This window comes from Dermacentor variabilis, chromosome 3 (genome assembly GCF_050947875.1).
Source record: "Dermacentor variabilis isolate Ectoservices chromosome 3, ASM5094787v1, whole genome shotgun sequence".
Classification (NCBI taxonomy): domain Eukaryota; kingdom Metazoa; phylum Arthropoda; class Arachnida; order Ixodida; family Ixodidae; genus Dermacentor; species Dermacentor variabilis.
The window spans coordinates 134,240,340-134,266,081 of record NC_134570.1 but is presented as its reverse complement, the minus strand read 5'-3'; the positions used below and the strand labels follow the sequence as shown (position 1 = coordinate 134,266,081).

The window sequence follows — 25,742 nt, the reverse complement described above, 5'->3', positions numbered from 1 at the left end:
CCACGAGTGGAGACACCCACTCAGAAGCCTCGACGTGCTCGATGACGTCGCAGTCCTCGAGACGTCGCAATTCATTTGTGCCCTGGTCATGGAGAGCCAGGGGTAGTCGGCGCAACCTGGAAGATACTTGTTTCGCATCTTGCCGCCGATGAATTCGGTGCACAAAGTTGTTGACGAGACCCAACTCGTCACTGAAGTGGTGATCAAAACCCGGAGGCACACCTGTGGGGCTCTCTACTGGAGAAAGCGAAGGTAGACGACATGTCAGCGATGTACCGTCAATCTGTATGCCCAAGCGTTGGATGGCGTCTAAACCCAGCAGTGATGTTCCTGTAGTCGTTACGTGGAACGTGGCGGAGCATGACCTTTGGAAAAACTGGACAGTGGCTTGAAACAGGCCTTGAATGTCGATGCGTTGCTTGGAGAAATTTCTCAAGTCCACTGTTGTTTGTGACAGCCTGCGCTGTCGACCAAAGTGATTTCTAAAACCTTCGGCCGTCATGAATGATACAGACGCTCCCGTATCCACGAGCAGTCGCATGGGGACGCCGTTAACTACGACCGGAACTTCCAAATCTTTTTTTAGTTTCAAAAGCGCTTACCGTCAAGACAGACGCGGACGGCTGCCCTGCGGAAGTTGACGAAACAGCGTCTCTGCGGAAGAGATGTGTTGCACCGCTGTTTGGGTTTTTCGACATACCGAAGCGAAATGGCCCGACATGTGGCAGGCGTTGCATCGCCGATTTCTTGCTGGACAATTCCTGTAAGACGCGGTATGATTCCTGCTGCCACACCGATCGCATGCACCACGGTTCCCGGAGGAGCCATGTGCGAAATGTCAACCAACTTGGCGGCTTCTCGGAAAAAGTCGGCCATCTTCATGGCCTGCCGGACTAAGTCAGCCATCTTGGCAGCTTCCCGGAAGAAGTCTGTCATCTTGGCCCGTCGACTGAACGCCAGGTTGACATACCTCAATTTTTCGTACCTTTTCGGAGTCGAACGCGCGGTTCGCTCGATGCAAGGCTTCTAAAGAGCGTCCAATTTCTTCTGCCTTGTCCAGGGACAGGGTTTCGCCATGAGCTAATAGAGTGTTTTAGTTGAGCGTCTTTACGGTACGCTCCGAGCTGCCCCGCTAAGCCACAGCGGAGCGGCGGGCGATTTTCACGTTTTAGTTATACGTTTTAGCGTAGCGGAGCGGACCTTTCGTAGTTGCAGCGCCCCCTGGCTAAATTCAGGGTAATGAAAGAAAATAAAAACACTTTATGACCGCTCTTATACATTAAAACGTATATATATATATATATATATATATATATATATAACTTATTTCATGAAGTACCTAGACGTGCGCTTGTAATGCGTTACCGGTCCATTTTATCCAATGGAAAATAAAGCGCCGTCTTGGGGAACGCCACGTGTTAGCCAGCGCGCTTGCTTTCTGCATCCAATCCGTTCTGACGCCAACACTAGCCAAAGTGCTGCGCGGCACGCTCCGCTAGCCAGCTTACGGCTAAGCGGACGGCGGATGCGCATTCGCGCTTCCGCTCCGCTTAGCTGCTTAGCGGAGCGTAAACACGCTCAACTAAAACACTCTAATAACTTTTCTCGAAAGCTGGCGTTCGCTACCCCATGTATTATTTGGTCTCGGACGCGCTCATTGTACATTGTGCCGAAGTTGCACTGTACCGCCTTCTCCTTCAATGCGGTCACGAATTCCAGGAATCCATCTCCCTCGAACTGCCGTCGACTGGTGAATTCGTGCCTCTCCGCTAGAACATTTGTTGACGCGGCGAACAGCCAGTCAAGCCGCTGCAAGAGTTTCTGGAACTCTGGCGCTGGCGGGACCGCATCACTTGACGTTCACACTGCGCCGGTCGACTGCCTTGCTGCTTCGCTTGACGGTGACGCTGTGCCGGGCGACTGCCTTGCTGCTTCCTGCTCCTCGTCTGCAAAGTACTTTCGTTGTCCCTCACGCCCGAGAGCGCTGACGAGCGCGGACGCTCGTCGCGCGTCCGTCCAGTCGCCACCGCCGGCCACTTCGAGGTGGGCCTGAAAAATTTTTTTCCATCGATGCCATGGAATTAACGGTGGCCCGGGCACTTCAAGAAAAACGGGAAGGTTCGCCGTAAAAGAAGCCATGCCGGGTAGCGTGCAGGAGGCAAGCCGGAGCTCGCAGCAGGAATGGGGCAAGGAAGAACAAAGGGGGTGAGTAGGCCTAGGCTCGGAAGCCTCGCGACGCCAAGTGCGTCGGCGGCGTTTGCAGGCCGTGCAGACACGTAAGGGACGCTTCACTTACGAAGCTCGTTGGTTTCCCGGAGCAACGCCTCCTATAACTGTATGCCTGGAACGTCGCTCTCTTTTCCATAGGGAGCTCTCTGCCGAGTTTTGCGACCATACGCCGCAGGACGGCGCGCGCCACCGTACCGGTCCCCATGACAACCACAGGCGCCGCCGCCGAAAGCTCACGACGCGCCAGCCGCTTGGCTGCCGACGTCGCTCCTGGTAGCCGCGCCACCGGCGTGTTTACAAGGGCTGGCCGCAAGAGGCGCTCGCCACCGTACCAGAAGGAGGAGAGTACAGGCGAGGGAAGGGCAGCGCGTTTGCGGCTCACGTTCCAGGCCAATGCCTCCTTTACTAGATGCCAGCCGCGTTGTCCGTAAACTCGGTTTCTGGCCCTCTCCCTTTTCTCTCCTCCGCGAAAAGGCAACGAGCGCCGCTTGTGGCGGACGTCTGCAACCTAGATCACGTGCTGCGGCCTCTGAGATTACCATGGCGTCTGTTGCCATCTCGGAGGCCCGCGATAACGCTCGCTAACAGACGCCCGCGCATATAAAGCGCTGGCGGAGCATTCAGCCGCCGCTGCCACATCCGCCGGAAGTTGAAAAGGCAACGAGCGCCGCCTCACGGAATTTATGCTGAACTAACTTCAACTAAGGGAACCGCCGCCGCAATGGGAAAGCGAGCAACGCGGCTGGCATCTAGTAAAGGAGGCATTGTCCAGGCATAGGCTTCGGTCGGAACCGCAGCGGGATGGATGGATGGCGGCTATACCCTTTGTAACGGGCGGCGGCTGGCGCCACCTAGCCTTTTGCTCCCCCTCCTATATTATTATCATTTTTTTCCTTTCTTTATATCCTCTTTTCCTTAACCTAGTTTTCACTCCCCTCCTCCTCCCAAAATAACTATCTAAAACAGTAGAGGAAACATTATCTCCCCGATTTATGGTATTATCTATCCCTTGACTTCCTCCACCAATCCTCTAGCCTCCCCTTCGTTACTGCCACTCTTTTCTCGCCTATTTGCCCTCGTTCCCCGGGAAAACTTAATGCCCCTTCCATATTTGCCACTGTTCCCTCTGCCAGGGTCGGGCGAAGGTCTGTGCATCTCAGCACTAGTATATGCTCAGTGGTCTCCATTTCGGCTCCGCAAGCTGTGCACCGAAGGTCCACGTCTTCAAATTTAGCCCTGTATGTTTTCGTTCCCAAAACCCCCGTCCTAGCTTCGAATAATAGTGAGCTGCCCCGCGAGTTATCAAATAAGAGCTCTCTCTTAATCTCCTGTTTTTGTGACCTATACATTGATAGCACTGGCTTTCCGAGCATTCTTTCTTCCCACATTTTTCTTTCCGTCTCCTTCACCTCTTTTCCCACACTAGAACCATGTTGTACCCCCTCCCTCGGCTGTAGGTATCTATTCCTCAGCTTCCTCGTTCTGAGTGTCCACTTTGTGTTCAAACTTTTCATGTACAGATATTTGTACACTTTTCCTGCCCACCTTTTTTCCTCCAGTGCTGGGAGTCTCTGTTCAAATTTTAGTTTACTTATTGCCTCTCTACCTACGAATGACGTCCATCCCATGTCCCCCTGCAATCCCTCATTAGGGGTGTTCCCGTGTGCTCCTAAGGCCAACCTGCCTACACTTCTCTGTCTCGTTTCCATGCATGCCTGAACTTCCGATTTCATGCACAGTACTGAATTTCCGAATGTGAGGCCAGGTACCATAACCCCTTTCCATACGCCCCTAACCACCTCGTACCTATTATAGTTCCAAAGTGCCTTGTGTTTCATTACAGCTGAGTTTTTTTCACTTTTTCAATCATAATTTTTTCCTGTTCTTCCAAGTACTTTTTGCCCTCGTTTAGCCATATGCCCAAATACTTGTATTTTTCAACATGATCAATCTTAGTGCTTTGTATTTCCAATGGTTCCCCCCTTTCTTCATTGTATACTATTATCCCACACTTCTTTCTACTGAATTGCAGTCCCAATTTTTCTCCCTCCTCCACATATTCCCATTAGTTACTGTAGCCCTACTCGGGTGTCAGCAAGCAGTACAATATCATCTGCATACATCAGTCCGGCTAGTACTTGAGCTACCTTCTGCCCTTCCAGCATATAGCTTATGTCAGTTCCTATTGTGCTCTGTTCTAGTCTCTTCCATTTGGCTCATGTAGATCATAAAAAGCAGAGGCGACAATGGCCAGCCCTGCCTGAGACCTCTTCTTATTTTAGCTGGCTTTGTAGTTTCCCCCTCCCATGTTATCTCTACCTCATTATCTGTATAAACTTGTTGTAGGAACTCAATCATCTTTCTATCTAGACCATATTCCCTCAACTGGCTCCATAACTTTTCTTGGTTTACATTATCATAGGCTCCTCTAATGTCTAAAAAAGCTATCCATAGCGGTTTCTGCCTAGCTGTCGCTATCTCTATGCACTGTGTTATAACAAATAAATTATCATCTAGCCTTCTGTTCCTTCTAAATCCATTCTGCAGTTCTCCCAAGATCTCTTCACGTTCTGCCCATTCCTCCATTCTCTTTTTCACCATCTGCATTGCTACTCTGTATATGACTGATGTGATAGTTATTGGCCTGTAGGATTTAATGTTGTCCTTGCTTCCCTTACCTTTGTAAACTAATCATTCTGCTTGATTTCCAGTCCTGTGGAACATCTCCCGCTACTACTATTTGTTCAATAAGTTGTCGTAATTTTAATTTACTTTTCTGGCCTAATATGGTTATCAATTTCATAGGTATGCCATCAGGTCCTGTCGCTGTTCCCACGGGGACCTTGTGTTCAATTCTGTCCCATTCCTTACTTGTCATCCTTCTGTACTCCTATGATTCTGTCCTGCTGTTGTCATTGTTCTCCATTTCACTACCCACTGGCTCTGCAAATGCTGCCTCTATTGTCAACCTAATATATTCCTGAGCTTCCTCTCCCTCTACCTTTGTTCCTTCTGGTGTGGTCAGTGAGTGCTGAACCACCTCTGTCTTCTTACTCTGTTGCCTTATGTGTTCCCAAGATTTCTTAGAGGCATTTCTGTCTTTTTTTCGTATCTCTAACATCCACTGTACCCCAACTTTTGCTATCTTGGCTTGAGTTAATGCCAATGCTTCTCTTTTCATTGCAAGGTAATCCTCCCATTTTGTCTCCACCTCTTCTGGTGTGGCTCCCCTTTTCTTCGCTGCTCTGTGTTTTCTGCACGCGTCTTTGCGTTGCTCTATGGCCTCCTTAACTTCTCGGTCCCACCAGCTTTTCAGTTTATATTTTTCCTGCTTACTTCCTAGTTTCCTAATCTGTCCCTTCTCTAGCTCTCGTTTAAAAATGTCTATTAACTCGTCGTATGTCCATGCCCTTTGCGGTTGCTTGGATACCATGCTTTCAATGTTTTTGGCCACTTCTTGCAGCTGCCTGTCATTCAATTTGCTCATACCTTTCCTTTCTTTAGTTTCTACCAGTGGTACTGTCCTTCCAAAGCTGATTTTGATTCGTTTGTGATCACTCCCCAGGCTTTTTGTACCTTCCTCATCAATTTCCCTACATCCCAACTGTTCATACAGCTTGTGGGTCATTAGGCAGTAGTCGATTGTCGAGTGGGTGTTATTTCTTTCCCATGTTATTTTCCCGTTGCATTTAATTTCAGTATTAACTATCACGAAATCATGAGCCTCACAAAAATCTACTAACATCTGCCCTGTTGCATCTGTCGCCCCGTCAAAGTATTCCAAATGTGCATTCATGTCCCCTAGGATGATTATCTCCCGTTTCATAGCTAACTCCCTGATGTCCTTGGCCATACATTTGAAATGTTTTGCATTCTCCTCTTTTGACTCATTCCCCGTTTTCAGATACACAACTCCCAGGATTGTCTCAACATTCCCTACGGTGCCCTTGAGCCACATGTGCTCACTGCAGCTCTCCCTTACCCTTTCCCAGTCCTGTGCCTTCACTAGTGCCCCAAGGCCTCCTTCCCTGCGTTCTTTCCTTTTTCTGTTGCACCCTACCCAGGTGTATCCCGCAATGAATGGTGGCCCTTCCTCATCTTTTAAATGGGTTTCGGCAACTCCATATACCTGAAAATTTTCCGTTTGTAACTGTTCTTCTATTTCGTCTCACTTAATGCGATTTCTTCCCCCCTGCATGTTGATGAACCCCACATTTACTGCCTTCTTCCTCTTCCTCCTCCGTGCTCCTGTCCTGCTCCCCCCCTCCCCTGTCCTTCATCTTTTACGTTTTGGCTTGCAGGGTCGCCCTGCGCGCCTGCAAGAGAGCCTGAGCCCTACGACCCACCCTCGTTCCTACCTGCCATCCCGCCGGTGTAGTGTAGTGAATGCCATCCGGGCCGAAAGGGGGGAAGTTTTTCCCCCCAATCATTCTGTTCACCTCCACCACATCACACTTGAGGGCTCGCCGCAACTCCCTAATCACTACATTTGCCGCCACTACCTGTTCTTCAATGAAAGCGCCCTGTCCCCTGACCTCTGGGACAGTACACAGGGCAATGTGCACCGCCTCAGAGGTCACCCTTAATTTCGCCACTCCCTCTTGAATCTGTCTGCCCAGCATTCGCCCCCTATTCTGCAGGACGTCATTCACCCCAGCGTGCAAAATTACCAGGTTTCTTCCCTCTCTGTTTTCATTCAGTTTGCTTTTGGCTCTCTCCGCCACAGCTTCGAATCGAGCCCCCGGCATGCATTCGACCTTCACTCGTCTGTCATACTGCACTGTTCTGAGGAGTGCTGTTTGCATTCGCGATACGTTGGAGCTTCCAACGACCCAGACCTTTCTGTCTTCAAGCAAATCTTGTCTCCCTCTTGTCTCTGTCGGCTGGGTCTTCCCTGCCTCCTCGTCTTCTCTGCCTCCTGTCGTCTCATCCCTTTGTACCTGTGTCTCCCGTGGTCCCCACGTTAGCGTGTCCGCCCCCAATTCTGCTCCACTGGGTAATCCTCCTGCTTCCTTTTCCTTCAGTTCCTGCTGTGCCTCCCTCTCAGCTTCTCTCTCTCTCATCTCTTTCAATTGTTTTTCCAATTGCTGCTCTTTCTCTCGCTGCTCACTCCATTTCCGTTCTACAGCTTCCATTCTTGAGGCCCACTCCCTCTCGACCCTTTCCTCAAACTCTGCGCGTTTCGTTTTTTCTTTCTCGAGTTCCTCCTTTGTCCTCGCCATTTCACTCTTTAGCTGCTTCTCCAAATTCTCAATCACCTTACACAGCCTGCACACGAAGTCGTTCCCTTCCGCCTCCGCCACGGTTTTGAATGTCGTTTCATCCAAATAACACCATCGTTCACACCTCTCACACTGGACGAGGTCCCCACCTTCCTCCTTGTCTTTTCTAGCCGGCCTTCCCATGAATTCTCTTGTCCTACTGTTATTTAACAGTGTAAAAGCGAGGAAAAAAATTAACTATAATGAAGACCACTGGGAATCTCTAGAAGAATAAAGAGAGCTAGTAAAATAACCAAACCAATAACCAGGGGAAAAAAGAAAAAAAAGAAAAAAAAACACACTTTTAGCCCTAACTATTAAACCTTTAGTCCTAACTGTTATGTGTTGGCCACGACCTACTTTATCGCTTTACTTTGGCTAAGTGTTCTCCTGGCTTCGCAGTGCTCCAATTCTCTGCAACCTACGTTTCTATGCTGGCCCTATCTCCATTCAGATTTCCCGCCGCTGCAATTAGAAATAAATATAGAAATAGAACTTAGCTGTCGGCATCCGTCCATCTCGGCTCCGTCTCCGCTGCATGCCTTCCCATCCTCGTCCCATCCGAATCCCATCCTCGTCACCATAAGATGTGTCGGCAGCGGCAGGCAAGTGGGGGCCCGCGGCCAGCGAACGCGCGGCGAGCGCCGACGCAGAGAGGGAGACGCGGAGCTAACTGCTCCTGATGAAAACCGGAACGAAGACTCAGCCGGCTCGCGGCCGTTTATTACTAAAAAGGACTTCACACGCCAGATGACACCTCCTGATTGGTCCCAGCTCGTCACATGGCAGAAGGGGGGTGCGCCATCTAGCTAAACTACTACAAAAGATAAATGTATGATAACACAGAGATCTGGCAGGGGGCGACACTATACTACATTAGGAACTCTGGTCGTGTTGGCACCAGCTCCTTCACAAATAGTCTGGGCATCAGAGATGGCAGGCCTGCAGCCGGATATCAAAGCAGCCTCAAACACCTATATCACATGGAAGCAGTACACCCAGCTTTGCTTAGGTTACCGGCCTCTATGCCAGGATTGCTCGTGATCTGCCCTCCATCTTGCATTGTTCCTGGCCTACAGCGTTTGCAGAGAGTGACTTCATTTGGAATACCATATATGACAAGTCTGCACTCAGCCGTAGCAAGTGCCAAGCATTCTTTATTCTGTCTGCTGGCCACATGCTGCACCTTGCTAAAACTATAACAAATGTTATCATAGGAGGCACTGGCTTGTTCAAGCTTGCTGCCAGAGGCAGTAACAGACTGAGACTTTCTACTGTCAATACGTGTGTGTTTCTGGCTTACAACTGCTGTCAAAGGTGAAGCAAACTTCAAGAACTTGGCAGTTGTCACAGCAAAAACTTTGCCTTCCCTGTCACCAGCCATGTCACAGCTCCTTTCTTGCTTGTGCAGTGTCGCAGTTTTCTGCCGCCTCTTCAATACCACCACTTTCCACTAACTGTCACCACACTGGGAGACAGCCTCTGGCACTGCTGCTTCTCGAGCACTGCCTTTTCCTTCTCCCACAGAAGAGCACACAACAAAAGCATTCTTATGCTTCTATGTGCCTCTCCTAGCTCTCCTGACAAAGTGGTGCTTGCACCTTGACCTGAGATCATTAGCTCAACAGCCTTCCTCTTGGCTTTTTCCCTGCTTGGTACACTTGTGCCATGGAAAATGGGGGAAGGCAGGCTGTCCCAGGTCCACCAAGCCTTGCTTCCCTTGCAGTGGACATGGACAGCACCATCAAGTGAAAAGCCAGGACCTTGAAGGGTTCTGGTCGGCTGGTTGGTGTGGTGCCTCTGCAAGGGAGCAGTGCTGGCTTTCCAGACAGGAGCTGGTACTGTGGAAGGTACACTTGCTGCTTGAAAAAAAATGAAAATATGTAAATAAAGTGGGGGGAAAGTCAGCCTCAGGGATGGCAGGGATGCTGTCCTGCCCAGTCCAGCCAGTCCATGAAGAAGGTGCCTGGGTCTCCTTGTAGCACTGTAAGATGCGGCTTCCCTCCGGATATATGGGCAGGGTGCAGGCGTCTTGGTACAGGAATTCTGCCAGCACTTTGTTACCAAAGCAACTTGGGCGGACACCATCTCTGCTCAGGCAGCTGGGCCACTTGTCCACGAGACCAGCTAAGAAAGTGAAGCCACATTCATGGCATTACTGTATCAGGGCAGCATTAACCTTTATGTAGTTGTCATTCAGGTCATGCAAGCAAGAGGGCTGAGCTTCCCATGGGCAGTACTGACTCTGCCCACAAGGAAGAATGGCAGAAAAAGCTGCATGCAACATGGGATTCCTTTCAACGATCTCCTGAGCGAACTGGCAGTACTTGTCCATGTCCACGCTGACACTGTCAACAGTGTTGTTAGTGCCAACATTCACAACGACATCAAAGCCGGCTAGCTTATCAGCAATCATTGACAGCAAATACTCAATCCTTATTCCTCTATGCGTGGCAACACTGACTCAAAAACTACAACGCGATGGGAAATACTGGTCTGCGTATTTCACCATCGAGTCACCGGCAGCCAAGACGTTTGTCATATTGCAAGCAGTACCCCCCAATCTAAAATGGCACCTAGAAAAAACAAAGACAAGAAAATCAGTCAGAGCATTTCCACAAACAAAAGAAGGCTGCCTTCTAGTTAGCAGTATATATGCTTATTGTGAGAAACCTGCACTAGGGATGAACAAAGCAAGCAATCACGAACAAGAACAGCAAGATCGGCAAATATGCGACAAGTACAATAAAAATATTTATTAAAATAGATATAAATAAAGCTACGAAATATAAAGTAACACTGCAATGCAGCCTTAGCACATATGAAAGAATGATGTTAAGGGGATACACTGTTTCGAAAATATTTTTTTAAAACTTTCAGTATTTCCAGCTAAAATTTTTATGCAATGTGTATTTTTCACAGCTGAAAACAAATATGCAATTAGATTTCGGCTATCACTCCCAGATTTTAGAATATTGACTGTTCCATAAACTTACATTCTGCCCTGTCCTTTGAGAGCTTTCTCATCAAAGATTGCTACTACTTTGGTATGACAGCACTCTATAGAGACCAGGGAGTGCAGGAAAACCATAATTTTATCTTTAGCTTGATTGGTTCAAGAGTTATGGCCTTATCAAGTATACTCATCAGAAATCTGAAACTGTTGCTTAATCTTATTGTTAATTATATCGCTGTTCTAAATAAAAATATCAATTTCTTGGTTTTCCTGCACTAATCAAAAAGTATAAGCTTTCAAATGCTGCAAGAATTATCAAAATCCGACCACTACATCAAAAGATACTATGGGCAATGGCCTAGTATGTGATGAAGAATGTTTTGAGAAAATGAGAAAAGAAGTTTAGGAACATGGTGAGCATTTTTATTCAACAGCAGAAGGTGTGAATCAGTGTAGTAACGATGCTAGAAGCCACCAGAACGTAGTCGTCATCATTTTCCTTGGTGCGCTTTCTTTTCATTGCATGCCTGAAGTTTTCAGCATGTGCATGCTTCTTCTCGGATGCCACTAGTGGTCTGTGACTGTCCTTTTCTGAACATCTTTCAGAGGCTATGGCATTCTGCTGCAGGTGCAGTTCATTTAGTATTGCTGCATCTGCTCTCCCTTTGCCTGCGTTAAACATTGTGACTGCTTCGGCCACAGCAGCTTCCACAGTGAAAAGGGAGGCATGTTTGTTCTTTGACACGAGCGACCAAATGACAGAGTGCAGGCTCTCGTTCGGGTTTTGTTTTTTGCCTCTCCGACAACGCTTCAGCAATTTCTTGTCAGAGAGGCGTGTGTGCACAGGCCTCAAGGCATCAACAATATGGTCTGGCAGGTTGTAGCGATGCTTTGGAGGAGTCTCCGGCTTGGCAACAGCCCTTTTGTACTTGCACCAGGATTCTTCACCACTTGGGCAACGTGAGTGCTTTGGGCTTGCATCAGTAGATGCTACATGATAAAGAGTTGCCTAAACAGCATTATGCTTGGCTTCTATGTTTCCTTGATGAGTTTTCAAAGCCCATCCATAATATGTAGTGAGCTTCGTGACCAGCTCGCCCGTGAGTTTACCCTTACCGCCAATGCATGGCTTTCCTTTAGCTCTTTGTTTCTGCAGATTTCGAAGAGCTGTGCCCATGCGCTTATGCACATGGCTGACACAGTCCTCTTTTTCTATTGGCACAAAGTCATATATACCTGTGCCTCCAGCATGCTATGGGCACCCTGCAGTGAAGTTTGCCTGTACATGTTGCGCCGCCTAGCAGTGGCGGTGAGCACTCACGGGTAGGCCCTCACCGTCATTTCACCATTGTCCATGGTGCGCTCAGGCCTGCCTGAAAGCCTGCTTTTCCAATTTTCCAATGGATTTGTCGCGGCCTCTAGGCAGCGCCTTCGTGAGAAGTGTGAACAAAAAGAACAAGCACAGATACTGCTGCATTAAGGATTGTGACAACCGCGAAGTCGGTGTCCAAATTGTACCGCTGCCCTACAAAACCGGCGGAAGCAACCCGGCGGCTGAAGTGGGTCGTCGCAGTTCGTGTCGGTCTTGCGAATTTCTGTTAAACGAACTAAGACGTAAATGCAAAAACAAGAAAAATAATAATAATAAGGAACCAGTAGCGGCATCCATAAAAACACAATAAAGCGTCAACTGCATAAACATGCGTGAACTGATTCCCGCTCTTGTAAATCAGTTTAGATAGTCATTCAGCTCGTCTTGCTCCAAACAAACGCGGAGTGGTTGTTATGTGTCAAATCTAGCTTCGTAAGCACTCCATGCTGGAGCTTTGTATGCACTGCGTTTCTTCCTGCGTCAAGATCAAGACGGGAATGCTGGAACCGAGCTCATTTGTGCCGATATTTTCTCGTACTTAGAACAACAGAACTAAGGTTGGAGTACACTGCAGTCGAGTATTGGAAAATTAGCATTTATCTCGTGCATACTAGCGCATCTTTGTTCAGTCTTCACATTGTTTAGTCTCAGCTGGTTGCTCTCTGTGATGCTTCAGCGGTAATGCCCTCTCACATTCGAGTCTGAACGACAATGCCAGAATATGCCCGAGGTGCTTCGTCAACGAAGAAAAAAAGCACTTATCTGCCAAATTCGCCAAAACCTCTACAATTGTGAAGTGCAAGGCACGCTCCAAATAATGAAACGACAAATGACAGTTCAAAGACGTCCACGGCCGTATTTGCTTACTTAAGTGGCATGAAATAACGATTTGTTAACTCACTGAGTTCGACGTCGTAAGCATGCTTGCTTTGTTGTGACAAATACTTCGCAATCTGCGGTGGTTGCTTAGTGGCTATGGTGTTGAGCTGCTAAGATCGAGGTCGCAGGATTAAATCCCGGCCTCAGCGGCCGAATTCCGATGGGGTTGAAATACCAAAGCACCCGTGTAATTGGATTTAGCTCCACATTAAAGAACCCCAGGTGGTCCAAATTATTCCGGAGTCCCCCACCACGGCGTGCCTCCTAATCAGATCGTAATTTTGGCACCTAAAACACCATAAAACTTAAGCACCTCGATGTGATGTCCGTGCTGTTTACCTCTTTGACACGATGTACATGGTTGTAGTTGTAAATTTTACGTCCTTTCTCAAGCGTTGGCGGTCCAAAATGGGCCTCGATGGTTTCGACTGCCTCAAAACTGCAATTTAGAACGTCCGACAGGTTTCAAACGGGTGCCACAAAAGCATGCCTCCGTAGCAGCGGCCGCTTCGCTGTTTCGCACAACTGGCACGGTGACGCTGACGGCTGAGCTGATCGCAGCGCCACCTGACCATTGCAGGGAGCCCATTGAAGGCCTGGCTGTCTCCATCACATAACATAGTTGTGTAGCAGAGCCCATGCCTTTATAATGAGTGGCCAAATAAAATGTGTGCCACTTTTACCTCCATTCGGCCTGGCTTACTGGAGTTGTTCTTTTGGCAACTGTGGCCAGCGAGCCACTTGGCATACCTTGGGTCATCCTCCTTTGACCCTAGCTGGCACCCCAAACATAATTTCGATAGGACGACGAAGTCAAGCACATATCCTGTAAATAGCTCGATCACTGTCCCAGCACATATATGGTATGAGTGGCCCCTGGTCAACAAAGTCCCATCAGAGGAAACAGTGATGTTTCCAGGATTTCCATAGTTCAGATCAGCATACAGCCTTTTCACGGTGCTTGCGCAGTCGTCAATAACGAACGCGGCAGCCTCCTACGAGGCAGGGTTCATCTTCAATTTGACATAATCTTGGTACGTCTTCGTGTGCATCCCTCTCTTCGAAATATTCAGGGTGGAAAAGCGATCATTTAGTGCAGTTTGCCCATTCCCTGTGCTCATTGCCGCGCGAACCGCGAGCGCATTGATTTCGAAAGGGCCGCGCGCCGCGCCCCCCCCCCCCCCCCCCGCTCTCGGCCAGCTCCATACAGTCTTCAGTTCTCCGCACTCATCACAGGTCAGCACAAGTTTTGCAGCGATGCTATATTCTTGGTCTTCTTTGGAGATGCTGCCAGGCCCACCAGACACACGGCACTTCATGTAATGAAGCAGTTCATTCACCAACGCTAAGCTTACGATGGTGAACAGCGTTCCAGTTGTCGCGGCTCCTTCCAGGTCTCAAAAAAAAGACCACTTGCGTCGTGTGTGGCCGACGTCGATGAAAGGTCTTGCTGTACATTACTCACACAACACTCGATGGCCACTTTTTCGGCGTCGGAAACCCAAGGAGTGTCAACACGCGCAGCTCGCATGTGTTCTTTGGTCGCGGCTATCGCGTCCGCGATCGCGGGTGCCGCGTTCATGATAAGGCAGGCACAGCCTGCTTCTGTGTTCTCGGCGACAGAAGGTCTCGCTGGTGATACGCTGTGTGCTCTTGGATGGCGTTTGGCCGTTTTCGCCTCTTCCCGAACACATGAACAGTCCGGAACTTCCGATGATCGCCTGCCATCGCACCAATCGCACAGCCCATAGAGTTAATATAACCAACTCTAGAGAAAAAGCTGGCCCAAAAAAGTGGGAACCACTAGGGCGCCGTCCTGTTGCTACTAGTCAACATGGCCAGTGCAGTTATTATTGAAAGAGCTGAGAACAAGTACAGGGGACCTTAAGCTTCGTCATTGAAAAACGCATACCTGATGGCTTTATGAAGGTGATGCGTGATATAATTGCACATGGCTCAGTGAATGTGAACCATGTTGGTCCGCGAAGTGCAGCCACTGAAAAAACAGGCCAAGCACGCCTAGTAGTAACGAACTCCCATCTTTTTATTCCTCGAACACGACTACTGCGGCCGCTTATATCTTGCCCGCTAGGCATGGCGCAGCAGCAACACAAAAAAAAGCAGCGCTGCTTGGGGGCGCTGCATTTCAGCTACTTTAACATTGTGTCACCCCTCCCCTCTTAAGATATATGCTACGAGGAGTACTTGATCACTGGTTTTCGAGTTGTTGTACTACGTTGCAACTTTGGAGTGCAAGGTAAAGACATGACAGGGTTGTCCACGGCGCAGCTACTTCCAGGTACACTTCCAGGTGATTGTTCCTCATGTAGCACATCGGGTGCAGCTGGGAGATGTATGGCTGGTTCTTTCTCATGAAGCACATCTTGGACAGCTGGAGAATAGAGGGGCAGCTGCTCCAGTTCAGGAAAAGCTTCTGTGCCAGCAGGACAAAATGGTGCTGACTGCACAAGGTGCAAATGGTCGTTGTGTCGGCTGCATGTCGAACCGTCTTGACAAAGGACATGGGCTGACGGTGGATTGACATCCAAAACACTGGCAGGTATCCATGGTACTAGGCGTTACTACGTCTAGTAGTAACGAACTCAATCTTTTCATTCCTCGAGCGCGACTTCTGCGGCAACTTGTATCTTGCCCGCTAGGCATGGCACAGCAGCAACACAAGAAAGGCAGCGCTACTTGGGGGCGCTGCATTTCAGCTACTTTGACATTGTATCAATGCCTTAATATTCAGCTTACAGAAATCGCTTGCTAAGTACGTGACTTATGTAAATCACGATGTACGCATTCTTGCAATAAAGCATGGCTTGAATATTGGTTCTGAATCTGTTTTTTTGGCATCACAGTAGAGCATTTTCTTACACGCGGAGCGGTGTTTTTACCTGCAGGCCTCCCTTCAGTAGGGAATTCCGGTGCACCGTAATTGTATTGGCGAATCTACAAGCAAGTTATAGAATCTGTTTAATTATTGAACTTTGAACAATCATGCTTCTACAAAGGCCACAGCAGAAAAACAGCCTGATGCCGAGTATTTCTGCGTTAGGAAGCAATCAAGAGGTGAGTGCCTAACGAAATCAAGTGCATGAACCCACATATTAATAGCATAGACGTTTTATTAACTATGCAATATTTTCAACACTTCCTCGCTTGCCATGTTATGTGCCATATCTTTTCTGGTCATAAATGTGTGCAGCGAATCTATTTGGATGACCGACTCCGGGCCTGTGGGATTGTTCACTTACACTTGATGCTGAGTCTTTTGCATGTATCCATAAACTGCAGATATGCACATCAGATTCCTACGAGCATTCTCAAAATTCAATTATTTTAGACAACATGCACATATGCAATACCAACATAATATCAAATACCACTAAGCAGCTGGGACACATTTTTGTTGAGTATATTCGCAGGTAAAATAAGTAGATAATGTGGACAGCTCCAGCTCATTTTCCCGCGAAATCACTAACACTGTCTTGGCGCTCTTTGGCCATACCTGGCCCTTGCGCCACTAAACCACACATTCATTCATTCATTCCAGCTCATTTTCCGTAAATCAGTGTGTACAAGCGGTATGCAAAAAATAACTTTTTCTCGTGCGCCGATTATTTTGCTGTATAAGCTAGAGAACCCCCCACATTAGCGTAACTGATATGTTGTACATCACACTAATATGTGTTATAATTTACCAAGTGAGATGAGTTACTCTTATGGCTGATTCAGTCAAATCACACAGCAAGCTGCCCCTGCAGGGGCATCTGCGCAAGCAGGCGTTTGGTGTGTTGCGACACCACGTACCCGAGCACACGAGGGTTGGACCCTCCCGCGTGTAGCTGTGCGCGGCTTAGCCGTGTCTGGAGAAAAGGGGATCCTGGGGGTTGAGCCGAACCTGGGTGTTTGGACTTTTAAGGCCCCCCGGCGGAGGCAACACACCTCTTCGGCCTCGGCTTCACATAGACGGCACCTCCAGACTGACCCACCTGGAGGAAATCGGCAGTCGCCTTTTCCTGTCTCTCCCTCCTCGAATCTTTGTCTTTATCTCTCACTTTATGACCTTTCCTGTCTCCTTCTCTCTTCTTTTTATTTCCTTTCTCCTGGCGGCAAGGGTTAACTCTGTGTGGCTATCCAACCTTGGGTACACCATATTCGTTTATAGTGACGGCGTACGACTGGCGTCGTGCAGACTTCTATGCAAGCTCTGCCGCGTCCCCTCGTTGGGCTCCGTGGTTGGCGGTCGGCGCTGTTGCTGAATTTTTGTATATTTTCATGGAAACTTCTTTCCCCAAACTTTCTGATCGCCCTCATAAATGAGGGCGCACCGAAGATGTCTTCAAGTTTTTTGGACACCAAATCCACAATTTCCTCCGCTTCCACATCATTCATTCTGAAAAGCCAAACAAAGCAGTCCGAACCATTTCACCATTCCTTGTTTCCAAGTCATTGACGGAAGTCTTTGGTCCTGGTTATAAGGCGTCGAGGATGGCAAGCGGTGATCTCCTCTTGGAGCTCCGCGATCGAAAACAATATGAAAAATTGTCAAAACTAGTGTCATTTGAAGAAACCCGAATAATTATAACCCCGCACCGCACGATGAACGCCATCCATGGTGTTGTCTCTGACGATGACTTGATGGAGCTCACTGAGGCTGAACTCTTGGAGGGCTTCAGTGACCAGAATGTTATCAATGTTAAACGAATTAAGATGAGGCGAGATGGAAAAGAGATCAAGACGAAACACCTGATACTCACCTTCGGCTCAAGTGTCCTTCCCGAGTCCATCGAGGCCGGTGTTGCGTACTCCAGGGTAGCGTACCGTACTGCTGCCGAGAAGTAGCGGCACCTGCCTAACGAAGCTCGACCGACATTACTTATTGGGTATCATGGCGTTGTCGGCGGGCTACAGGCATCCGGTAGATCATGGCGACCAAGCAGGGGCGAGACGATTTGCTAGTGCGAAACTTGCACGGTTTATTCAAAGGTAGTTGAAAGAAAATAAGAAAAGCATGAAGTATGAAGTCTCAAGTAAGCAGTATGTCAAAGTACATTTCGGAGCCCCTTAAATAGCTCTCTACAAGTGTGGGCGGGATCTTGCTTCCATCGATGACACGTGACAGGCACGGAGAGAGGGCCCCTCCTCCTGCAATACCAAGCACGGGAGGGAGAGGTCGATCCTCTAATCGACTAATCCGGGGAGAAGGTCGGGTGAATGACCCCTCCGGTGCACGTGGGCTCCGGTTCAGGGGGGGTAGGGTGAATGACCTCTCCGCCACGTGGTGACAGACGCCAACCCTAACACTGGTTATATCAAACTTCATGTTCGGCCATACGTTCCCAATCCTCTCAGTGCCAACGTTTCGGCCACAGTTCACAGAACTGTCGAGGCTGGCTGACTTGTGCCAAGTGCAGTGACAAAGAACATTCCTCCGAAACGTGCCAGAACACTCCACAGTGTGTTAATTGTGATGGCGAGCATGCCGCATACTCGCGGTCGTGCCCGTCTTGGAAAAAAGAAAAGGAAATCGTAACAGTTAAAGTAAAGGAAAATATAAGTTGCAAGGAGGCACGGAGGCGGGTATCCTACCTGCAAAAGAAAACCTTTGCCGATGTGGCCTGTCAGGGGGCAGCGTCACAACGGCCTCCGGCGGCTGTCCGACCCACAAACAGTGAGTCGGCAGTTACGCCATCTGCCCCCGCGGTGGTGGCAGCTAGCGCTGCTCCGTCAACCGAGGAGCAGGGACCATCGACCCCGAAGGTGGGCGTAGCCGAGGCTGCCTCAACTTCCCAGGTCCCTTCCAGTGCTGGCAACGGCCGCCGCAGCCAAATCCCCCAGGGAGCCCCATCGACCTCCGGGCTGGTGGGCGCAGGGGTCTTGCCCTCCAAGGCGGGACCCTCGCTGGTAACTTCCCGCTTGCAAGAGCACGTGTCCGGCGCCTCACAAGAGGCAATGGACACTACACCCATCCTCAAGGCGCACCAAGCGCCTAAGGCCCGTATTCTGAAACGTTCCTCACCTCAGACCATTTCCTTACCTTACGTGAGGAGCCCTTCATGCCTCCTTACCTCAAGGAGCTCCTTCAGGGCTCCAGCGTATTCTAAAAGCTTCCTTCAACGTTCCTTTCGAAGGAAGGAAGGAAGGAAATCAACTTTATTCAGGTCCTGCAGGCCACGAGAGCTTTGGGCTCTCATGGAGTGGGCGTCTCCCACGACGGAACCGGTAGGTTGAGTTTCCTGGCGGCGTCGTGGACCTGCTGGACGGCCCAGAGTTGGGGAGCGAGTTCTTCGCTTCGGATTGCTTCTTCAAACTTGCGCTTGCCCTGTTCGTAGTTTACGTGAGCTTGCGAGCACGGCCAGAGTAAATGATATACGTTAAGGGATGTGTTGCAATTGGTGCAATGAGACTTGTCGTAGAGCTCAGGCATGTAATGGTGTAATCTGTTTTGAGTGGGGTATGTGTCTGTTTGTAGCATTCTGAGTGTAACCCCTTGAGCTCGAGTGAGCGTGCGGTGTGGCGTGCTATACTGTCTGCGTTGTAGATAGTAGTGTTTAGTGATTTCATTGTATGATGTGGGCGCGTCCTTATTCTCCGAGTGGTTGGGTGAAGCCGCGCGGTCTGTAAGCGCGCACGCAGCCTCGTGTGCCGCCTCGTTAAGGTTGGGGACGTTGCCGATCTTTGGTCCTAAGTGTGCCGGGAACCAGTATATTAAGTGGTTCTTAATCTCTTTCTTTGAAACAATTCTGAGAGCCTGTGCGCAGACCGTGCCCTTTTGGAAATATCTACAGCGACTCCTTTCGAAAGGGCCTCCTCAGTGACGCAACGTGCGTATTTCACGAGTCTTGGTTCGAGGGTAGATGTGAAATATTAAATAAACATTCACTTTCAAGCCAGAATAAAGAATATATGTAATATTTTGTTATGCGCATCGATAAATGTTGACGTGCGCACTGCTATTTTGCTAGGAAGGTGCCCATTTTGTTCTGTTTTATCTAACTTTCTGCTTTTTCGGCAGGCAAAAATGTTGGTCCAGCAACATTGGCGACAATCTTCCGACCGCTTCTGACTGCGCCACCACGCTTCTTACTTCTGACCAACGCCTCGTTGTTTTGTGATAGCCGCGTACGTAAAAAACATGCCCGGGAAGCTGTTTTACAGCGACGAAGAAAGAGACCTGGTAACAGAGCTTGTACGTAAGTACAAGTTCTCAATCGAAAACAAAAAATCCGACACCGTGTCGCTGTCGAGAAAGATGAAAGCATGGGATGCATTGACTGCCGAATTCAACAGCGCAGAAAATGTGCGGCCGCGCACTGTCGCACAACTTAAAAAGCTATGGGACAACCTAAAGCAGCGGTGGAAGAAAGAAAAGGCCAAGCAAATAAGGGATGCCATGGCTACAGGTGAGATTGTGCTACTCTAGAGTTTGCCCTTGTGTTCGAGCCAATGTCTATCGCAGGAGATGGGCCGCCGCCGGAACCTGTGGACGAGCGGCTGTCGCAGATCGAGGCTGCAGTTCCGTATCTTTCGGAACGCGTCAGGAACCCGTATGATAGCGACCGACCACCATCAACGCAACCTGCCGATAGCGTGGCTGACATCATCACCGGAATGACGCAGAGCAACCCGGAGGACAGTGACGACGGTCAGTGACGACCGGCCGCTATACGCACTATTGCAGTGTGTTTATGTGACACTGCTAGGTTTGATAAATCGTTGTGCATAGCTCACCGATGTATACGGTGTGTCGAGACAGCTACAACGCACCTGCACAGAATGCCGCCGAAGCGTGCATTCAATGCTGTTCTACTTATGCAGTGACCAATTATTTCACGCAAACGGTAAAGCCTCGCTTTCACCGATTCCAACAGTTTGTGGGATCTGTTGTCTTCACGGTGTGGAGTAAACAAAAAAAAATAATGTAAGCAGAGCGAGGGGAGATGCACTGTCATGTTTGTTTGCATGGCACTGCTAATTCGTTGTGATGTTAGAATTATTGTGCATACCAGCTAAGCTGAGCTGAGCTATATGTATATTTGGTAACCCATATCTTGGCAACACCTTCCGAATGCAAAAAATAAGAATACACGCATAAACATGCAGAAGTTCTTATTCCTTGGTTATTTGTCTGCCCAGTATGTGCAGGTGTGGATTCTGCGAATGCTACATCCCCGTTACCAGCAGACCCTACTGAGGCCTCATCTGAGCCTGTGCAATATGCAGAAGTTCTTATTCCTTGGTTATTTGTCTGCCCAGTATGTGCTGTGTGGATTCTGCGAATGCTACATCCCCGTTACCAGCAGACCCTACTGAGGCCTCATTATTTTTACATTCGGAAGGTGTTGCCAAAATATGGGTTACCAAATATACATATAGCTCAGCTCAGCTTAGCTGGTATGCACAATAATTCAAACATCACAACGAATTAGCAGTGCCATGCAAACATGACACAGTGCATCTCCCCTTGCTCTGCTTACATTTTTTTTTTATTTACTCCACACCGTATACACCGATGAGCTATGCACAACGATTTATCAAACCTAGCAATACTGTTTTCTTATGCTGTGAAACAAATACCAAGCAATGTTATGCATGCGAACAGCGACATCACTCAACACTTACTGAAATTTCATCTTTCTTAGGCACTGCCTAAAACACTGCGCACCACATCTACATGTAGATGGATGTGGCGGTATAAAAATGTAATTTTTATGTAACGAATAAGCCACAGTGCCATAATAGTACTCTTAACTCATACGTATCCGTGTTTCCTTATTGTGTAGTCTTGTGCACGTCAGTTTTTCTGGGCTCTTGAATGCATCAGTACTATACGAAACCACAATGAGAGCCGAAGTGCAAGAGGAAATGCGCAGGGTCCGCTATTTTCTTGCGTATAAGGACCATGAATTAAGCCACTACCACATTCTCCGTGGCCTACCGCTTAGTTTCTATGAGTACAATATTTATCTTGTAAGCACATGAGATGGCCAAATAAAGCACAAACAGCGAGCACTGGTATTCAGACAATTTTTATTTTATGGCATGAGAGAACACTAGATAGCAGCAGACTAGATAATTATATTTGTGTTTTCTACAAATGCATTTTTATTTTTGCAGATCGTACCCTGGAACTAAGCAGCACTGAATATTTGTATGTGGATTCTGCGAATGCTACATCCCCGTTACCAGCAGACCCTACTGAGACCTCATCTGAGCCTGCGCAATGCAGACGGCAAGCCTCTCAGCAGACTCAATGCACTACAACTCAGTCAGCATCTCAGAAACAGCGGTTAGCCGGCGTGCACTTTTGCAGCAGACGCTATCCACTGAACTGGAATCCCGGCTGCAAGCGTTGCAGGATGAAAGATGCCAAAGAGCCCCAGAGCACAAAGCCAGAATGAGAATGATGGAAGAGGAACATGGATGGAAAAGACTGCAATATGCTGACGAGGAGAAGAAAAGAAGCTCTTTGCACAGGATGCAACTGCATCTTCTGAGGGCTAAACTGAAGGTCTCCTCAATGAGAGCAGAAGTTCTTGCCAAGCAACTGGCTGGTGATGAGGCAAAGAGTAACTATTAATAAACAAGTTGCAACAGTTTTTAGCGTAATGTTCCATTGGAGTCATTACTCAACTATACTTGGGGAACATTTCTATAACATCTCTAGCTCGGCTAATTATTCAAACAGGTTCTTAAAATACAAACTGTCGGCAGAAAAAGAGAAGCTACCAACTGCGTGTATGTCAAGGGACGAAAACAACGCTCCATTTACGCTACAAGAGCTTAACAGGGTTCTCTCTGCTGGCAAGAAAACTGCAGTAGGTCCTGACCGGATTCATTATTCCATGCTTGCACACCTGTCCCCAGCATCCGTAAATGCTCTCCTTAAGTTTTTTAACGAAGTATTTGAATCTGGAAGCATGCCAACAAGTTGGAAAAATGCAATAGTTGTGCCTTTTTTAAAAACAGGTAAATCCCCCACATCCCCAAGCAGCTTTCGACCCATTGCCCTCACACTGTTTGGCGAAATCATACGAAAGTGTCGTAAATGCGAGAATAACTTTCACGCTTGATACACGTAACTCCATTGATTTTCACCAGTGCGGCTATAAAAAAGGGTGTTCAACGACAGACCACCTCGTCCGACTTGAACACGAAATACGTGAAGCATTTCTACAAAAACAGCACTGCCTGGCAGTGTTCTTCGACCTTGAAAAAGCGTACGACACCACGTGGAGATTTGGTATCTTACGTGATGTCGCCGCGTTAGGAATCCGTGGCAAAATGCTAAACTGTCTCGCTGATTTTATGTCCAACAGAACTTTCCAAATCCGTCTAGGCACTGTGCTCTCGCGCACATTTATCCAAGAAAACGGCGTGCCACAAGGTTGCGTACTTAGCACAACACTCTTTATAGTAAAAATGAACTCTGTCAACAAAGTTATTCCCACCTCCGTTATGCACTCCATATATGTCGATGATCTGCAAATAGCATGCCGCGCCTCAAACTTACGAACATGTGAAAGACAGCTCCAGATAACAATAAATAAACTAATGGAATGGGCTGAGCAAAATGGCTTCCGCTTCTCTACTCAGAAAACTGTTACAGTGCTTTTTTCGCAAAAACGAGGGTTGTACTTAGACCCGGATGTAAAATTGAATGATGTCGCGCTGCCGGTAAAACAAGAATATAAATTCTTGGGAGTAATTTTTGACAAAAAACTAAACTTCCTATCCCACATTAAAACACTAAAGATTAAGGCAAATAAAGCATTGAATATCCTGAAAGTTTTATCTCATAAGCACTGGGGTTCCGACCGAATGTGTCTTTTACGTATTTACCGCTCTCTTGTTCGCAGCCTTTTATACTACGGCTCTATTGTTTACGGCTCAGCCAGACAGTCCTACATCCAACGACTTGATCCAGTACATAACCTTGGATTGCGACTGGCAAGTGGTGCCTACAAAACTTCACCTATTCAAAGTTTATATGTTGAGTGTAATGAACCCTCCTTACACCAGCGCAGAGCATTACTCACTTTTTCCTATGTACTAAGAATTCAGTCGTCACCACAACACATATGCTACAACATCCTCACACAATGCAACTCACGCCTACACTATACAAATAAACCGAACATGATCAAACCGCTTGTCCTGCGATATGAGGAATATGTCCGGGATTATGACATTCCTTGCGAAGTCCTCGAGGTTGCCAGAAAGCCACAGCGTTTGCCCCCATGGTACGATTTTGAACCGTTATGTGACTGGACATTGACACATTTAAAGAAGAAAGACACCCCACGCGAACACATTACACAAGAATTCCGTGAACTTCAGGACAAATATCAAAATAACGTGCAATATTACACTGATGGCTCCAAAACGAAAGAACACGTGGGTGTGGGGGTCATAACGGAAAATTGGGAAAAAAAGTATCCGATTGCCACAACACTCCTCTGTTTTCACGGCCGAAGTTTTCGCTATATGGGTTGTTGTGAAAAAAATTATCGCTGATAAACACACAAATGCAGTCATATACACAGATTCTTTAAGCACACTGAAGGCACTACATCTGAAATCTGAGTGTGAACCCCTGATTGGAGACATTTTAAACATGGTGGCTTTTAACGAATACGGGAGGACAATTCGTTTCTGCTGGGTCCCAAGCCATGTTGGGATACCGGATAACGAAGCAGCTGATACATATGCATTGATGGCAGCACACAAAGACATTACAAACACAACACTCCCATATAAAGATAGCATCCGCGCAATTAGAAAAGCCTTAACGGTAAAATGGCAACGCGAATGGGACCGCTGTTCCGACAACAAGCTACATCTCACGAAACCCATAGTTGGGGAGTGGAAGTGATGCTATCATCAGGAGCGGTTCATCGAAGTAGTTTTATGCCGACTACGCATTGGACACACACACATCACACACAATTACTTACTTAGGAAAGAAGACACACCAACATGCGAGAAGTGTCAACAGCCGCTAACAGTTATACACATATTACTCACATGTACGCAGATTGAAACACACAGACGAGCACTTTTGCACAAATTATATCAACTACACATACCGTTACACCCTGCTCTAATTTTAGGCGATGATCCACTAGTCCCATTAGGTGACGTGTGTAAATTTTTAGACGACACTGGATTTTTACATAAAATATAGATTATTAACGTAGTCTTTCACTTTATAAACTGTATTTTAGAACACCTCGTGTTTAGCGCAGCATAGCCTTAGCCGCTTTTGCGCCATTAAACCCACATTTAACTAACTAACTAACCATTAATCAACAATTACAGATAGGAAACAAACGAGAAGAAAGGGGGTTAACCGAGGAGCCCGATTTTTATTAGTCATATCATAAGAAGCCAACAAACACTGACACCAAGGACCACATGGAAATTACTTGTGCTTAATAAATGAAATTTCATTTATTAAGCGCAAGTAATTTCCCCTATGTGGTCCTTGGTGTCAGTGTTTGTTAGCTTCTTAAGATAGGAAACAAGGCATACACATTACATAAGACGATGATGTCCTGTAATAACACACCAGTGGTGCCATGAAGTAATAATGGTCTGTCGTTTGCTCAGTCTATTCAGTTTGCTCAGTCCACGTTCTGGTGAGCTGCAGTGCTCGAAAAGCGTCTCTCACTGAGCCGCCTTCGCAGCTGGTTGCCACGAGGAGTGTCAGCTGGTGCAGGCCCTGGTTCACTTGCATCCTTTTCTTCATTTCCATTCAACCAGAAATCACCCAATTTAGAAGCCACATTATGAAGTGACGCACACACTGTTATTATTGCACATGTCCTCTCCTTTTTTTGTTTGTAGCTTTGTCTTCAGGCAGCCAAACCGCCTCTTCCAAACTCCAAATGCTCTCTCTACTGAGTTCCTTGTTTTGATTTGGCTCTTGTTGTATCTGCACAAAAGTACACAAAGTTACAGCAGAATTAGTTCAAACAAATCAGTCAGCCTGTCAGGCCACAGATGAGCTGAATTATACGAATTTTTTGTATAC

General features: G+C 47.8%; 1 protein-coding gene across 5 annotated transcripts in view; it reads left to right on the top strand.

Annotated features, from left to right (window-relative positions):
• The window catches only part of LOC142576299 (uncharacterized), a 119,354-nt gene extending 97,049 nt beyond the window's left edge, over positions 1-22,305 (top strand). For 2 of the 5 annotated variants that reach the window (XM_075686358.1, XM_075686356.1), the window contains 3 exons: positions 19,722-20,109; positions 20,166-20,351; positions 21,824-22,305. In XM_075686358.1, coding sequence (XP_075542473.1) covers positions 19,842-20,109; positions 20,166-20,351; positions 21,824-22,107 — 738 coding nt within the window. In that variant the 5' untranslated portion in view covers positions 19,722-19,841 and the 3' untranslated portion in view covers positions 22,108-22,305. Of the gene's footprint in view, positions 1-15,603; positions 20,110-20,165; positions 20,352-21,823 lie in introns of those variants that run through there. The other 3 variants (XM_075686359.1, XM_075686360.1, XM_075686357.1) reach the window with 3 other exon arrangements.
• The last annotated feature ends 3,437 nt before the right edge of the window (positions 22,306-25,742 follow it).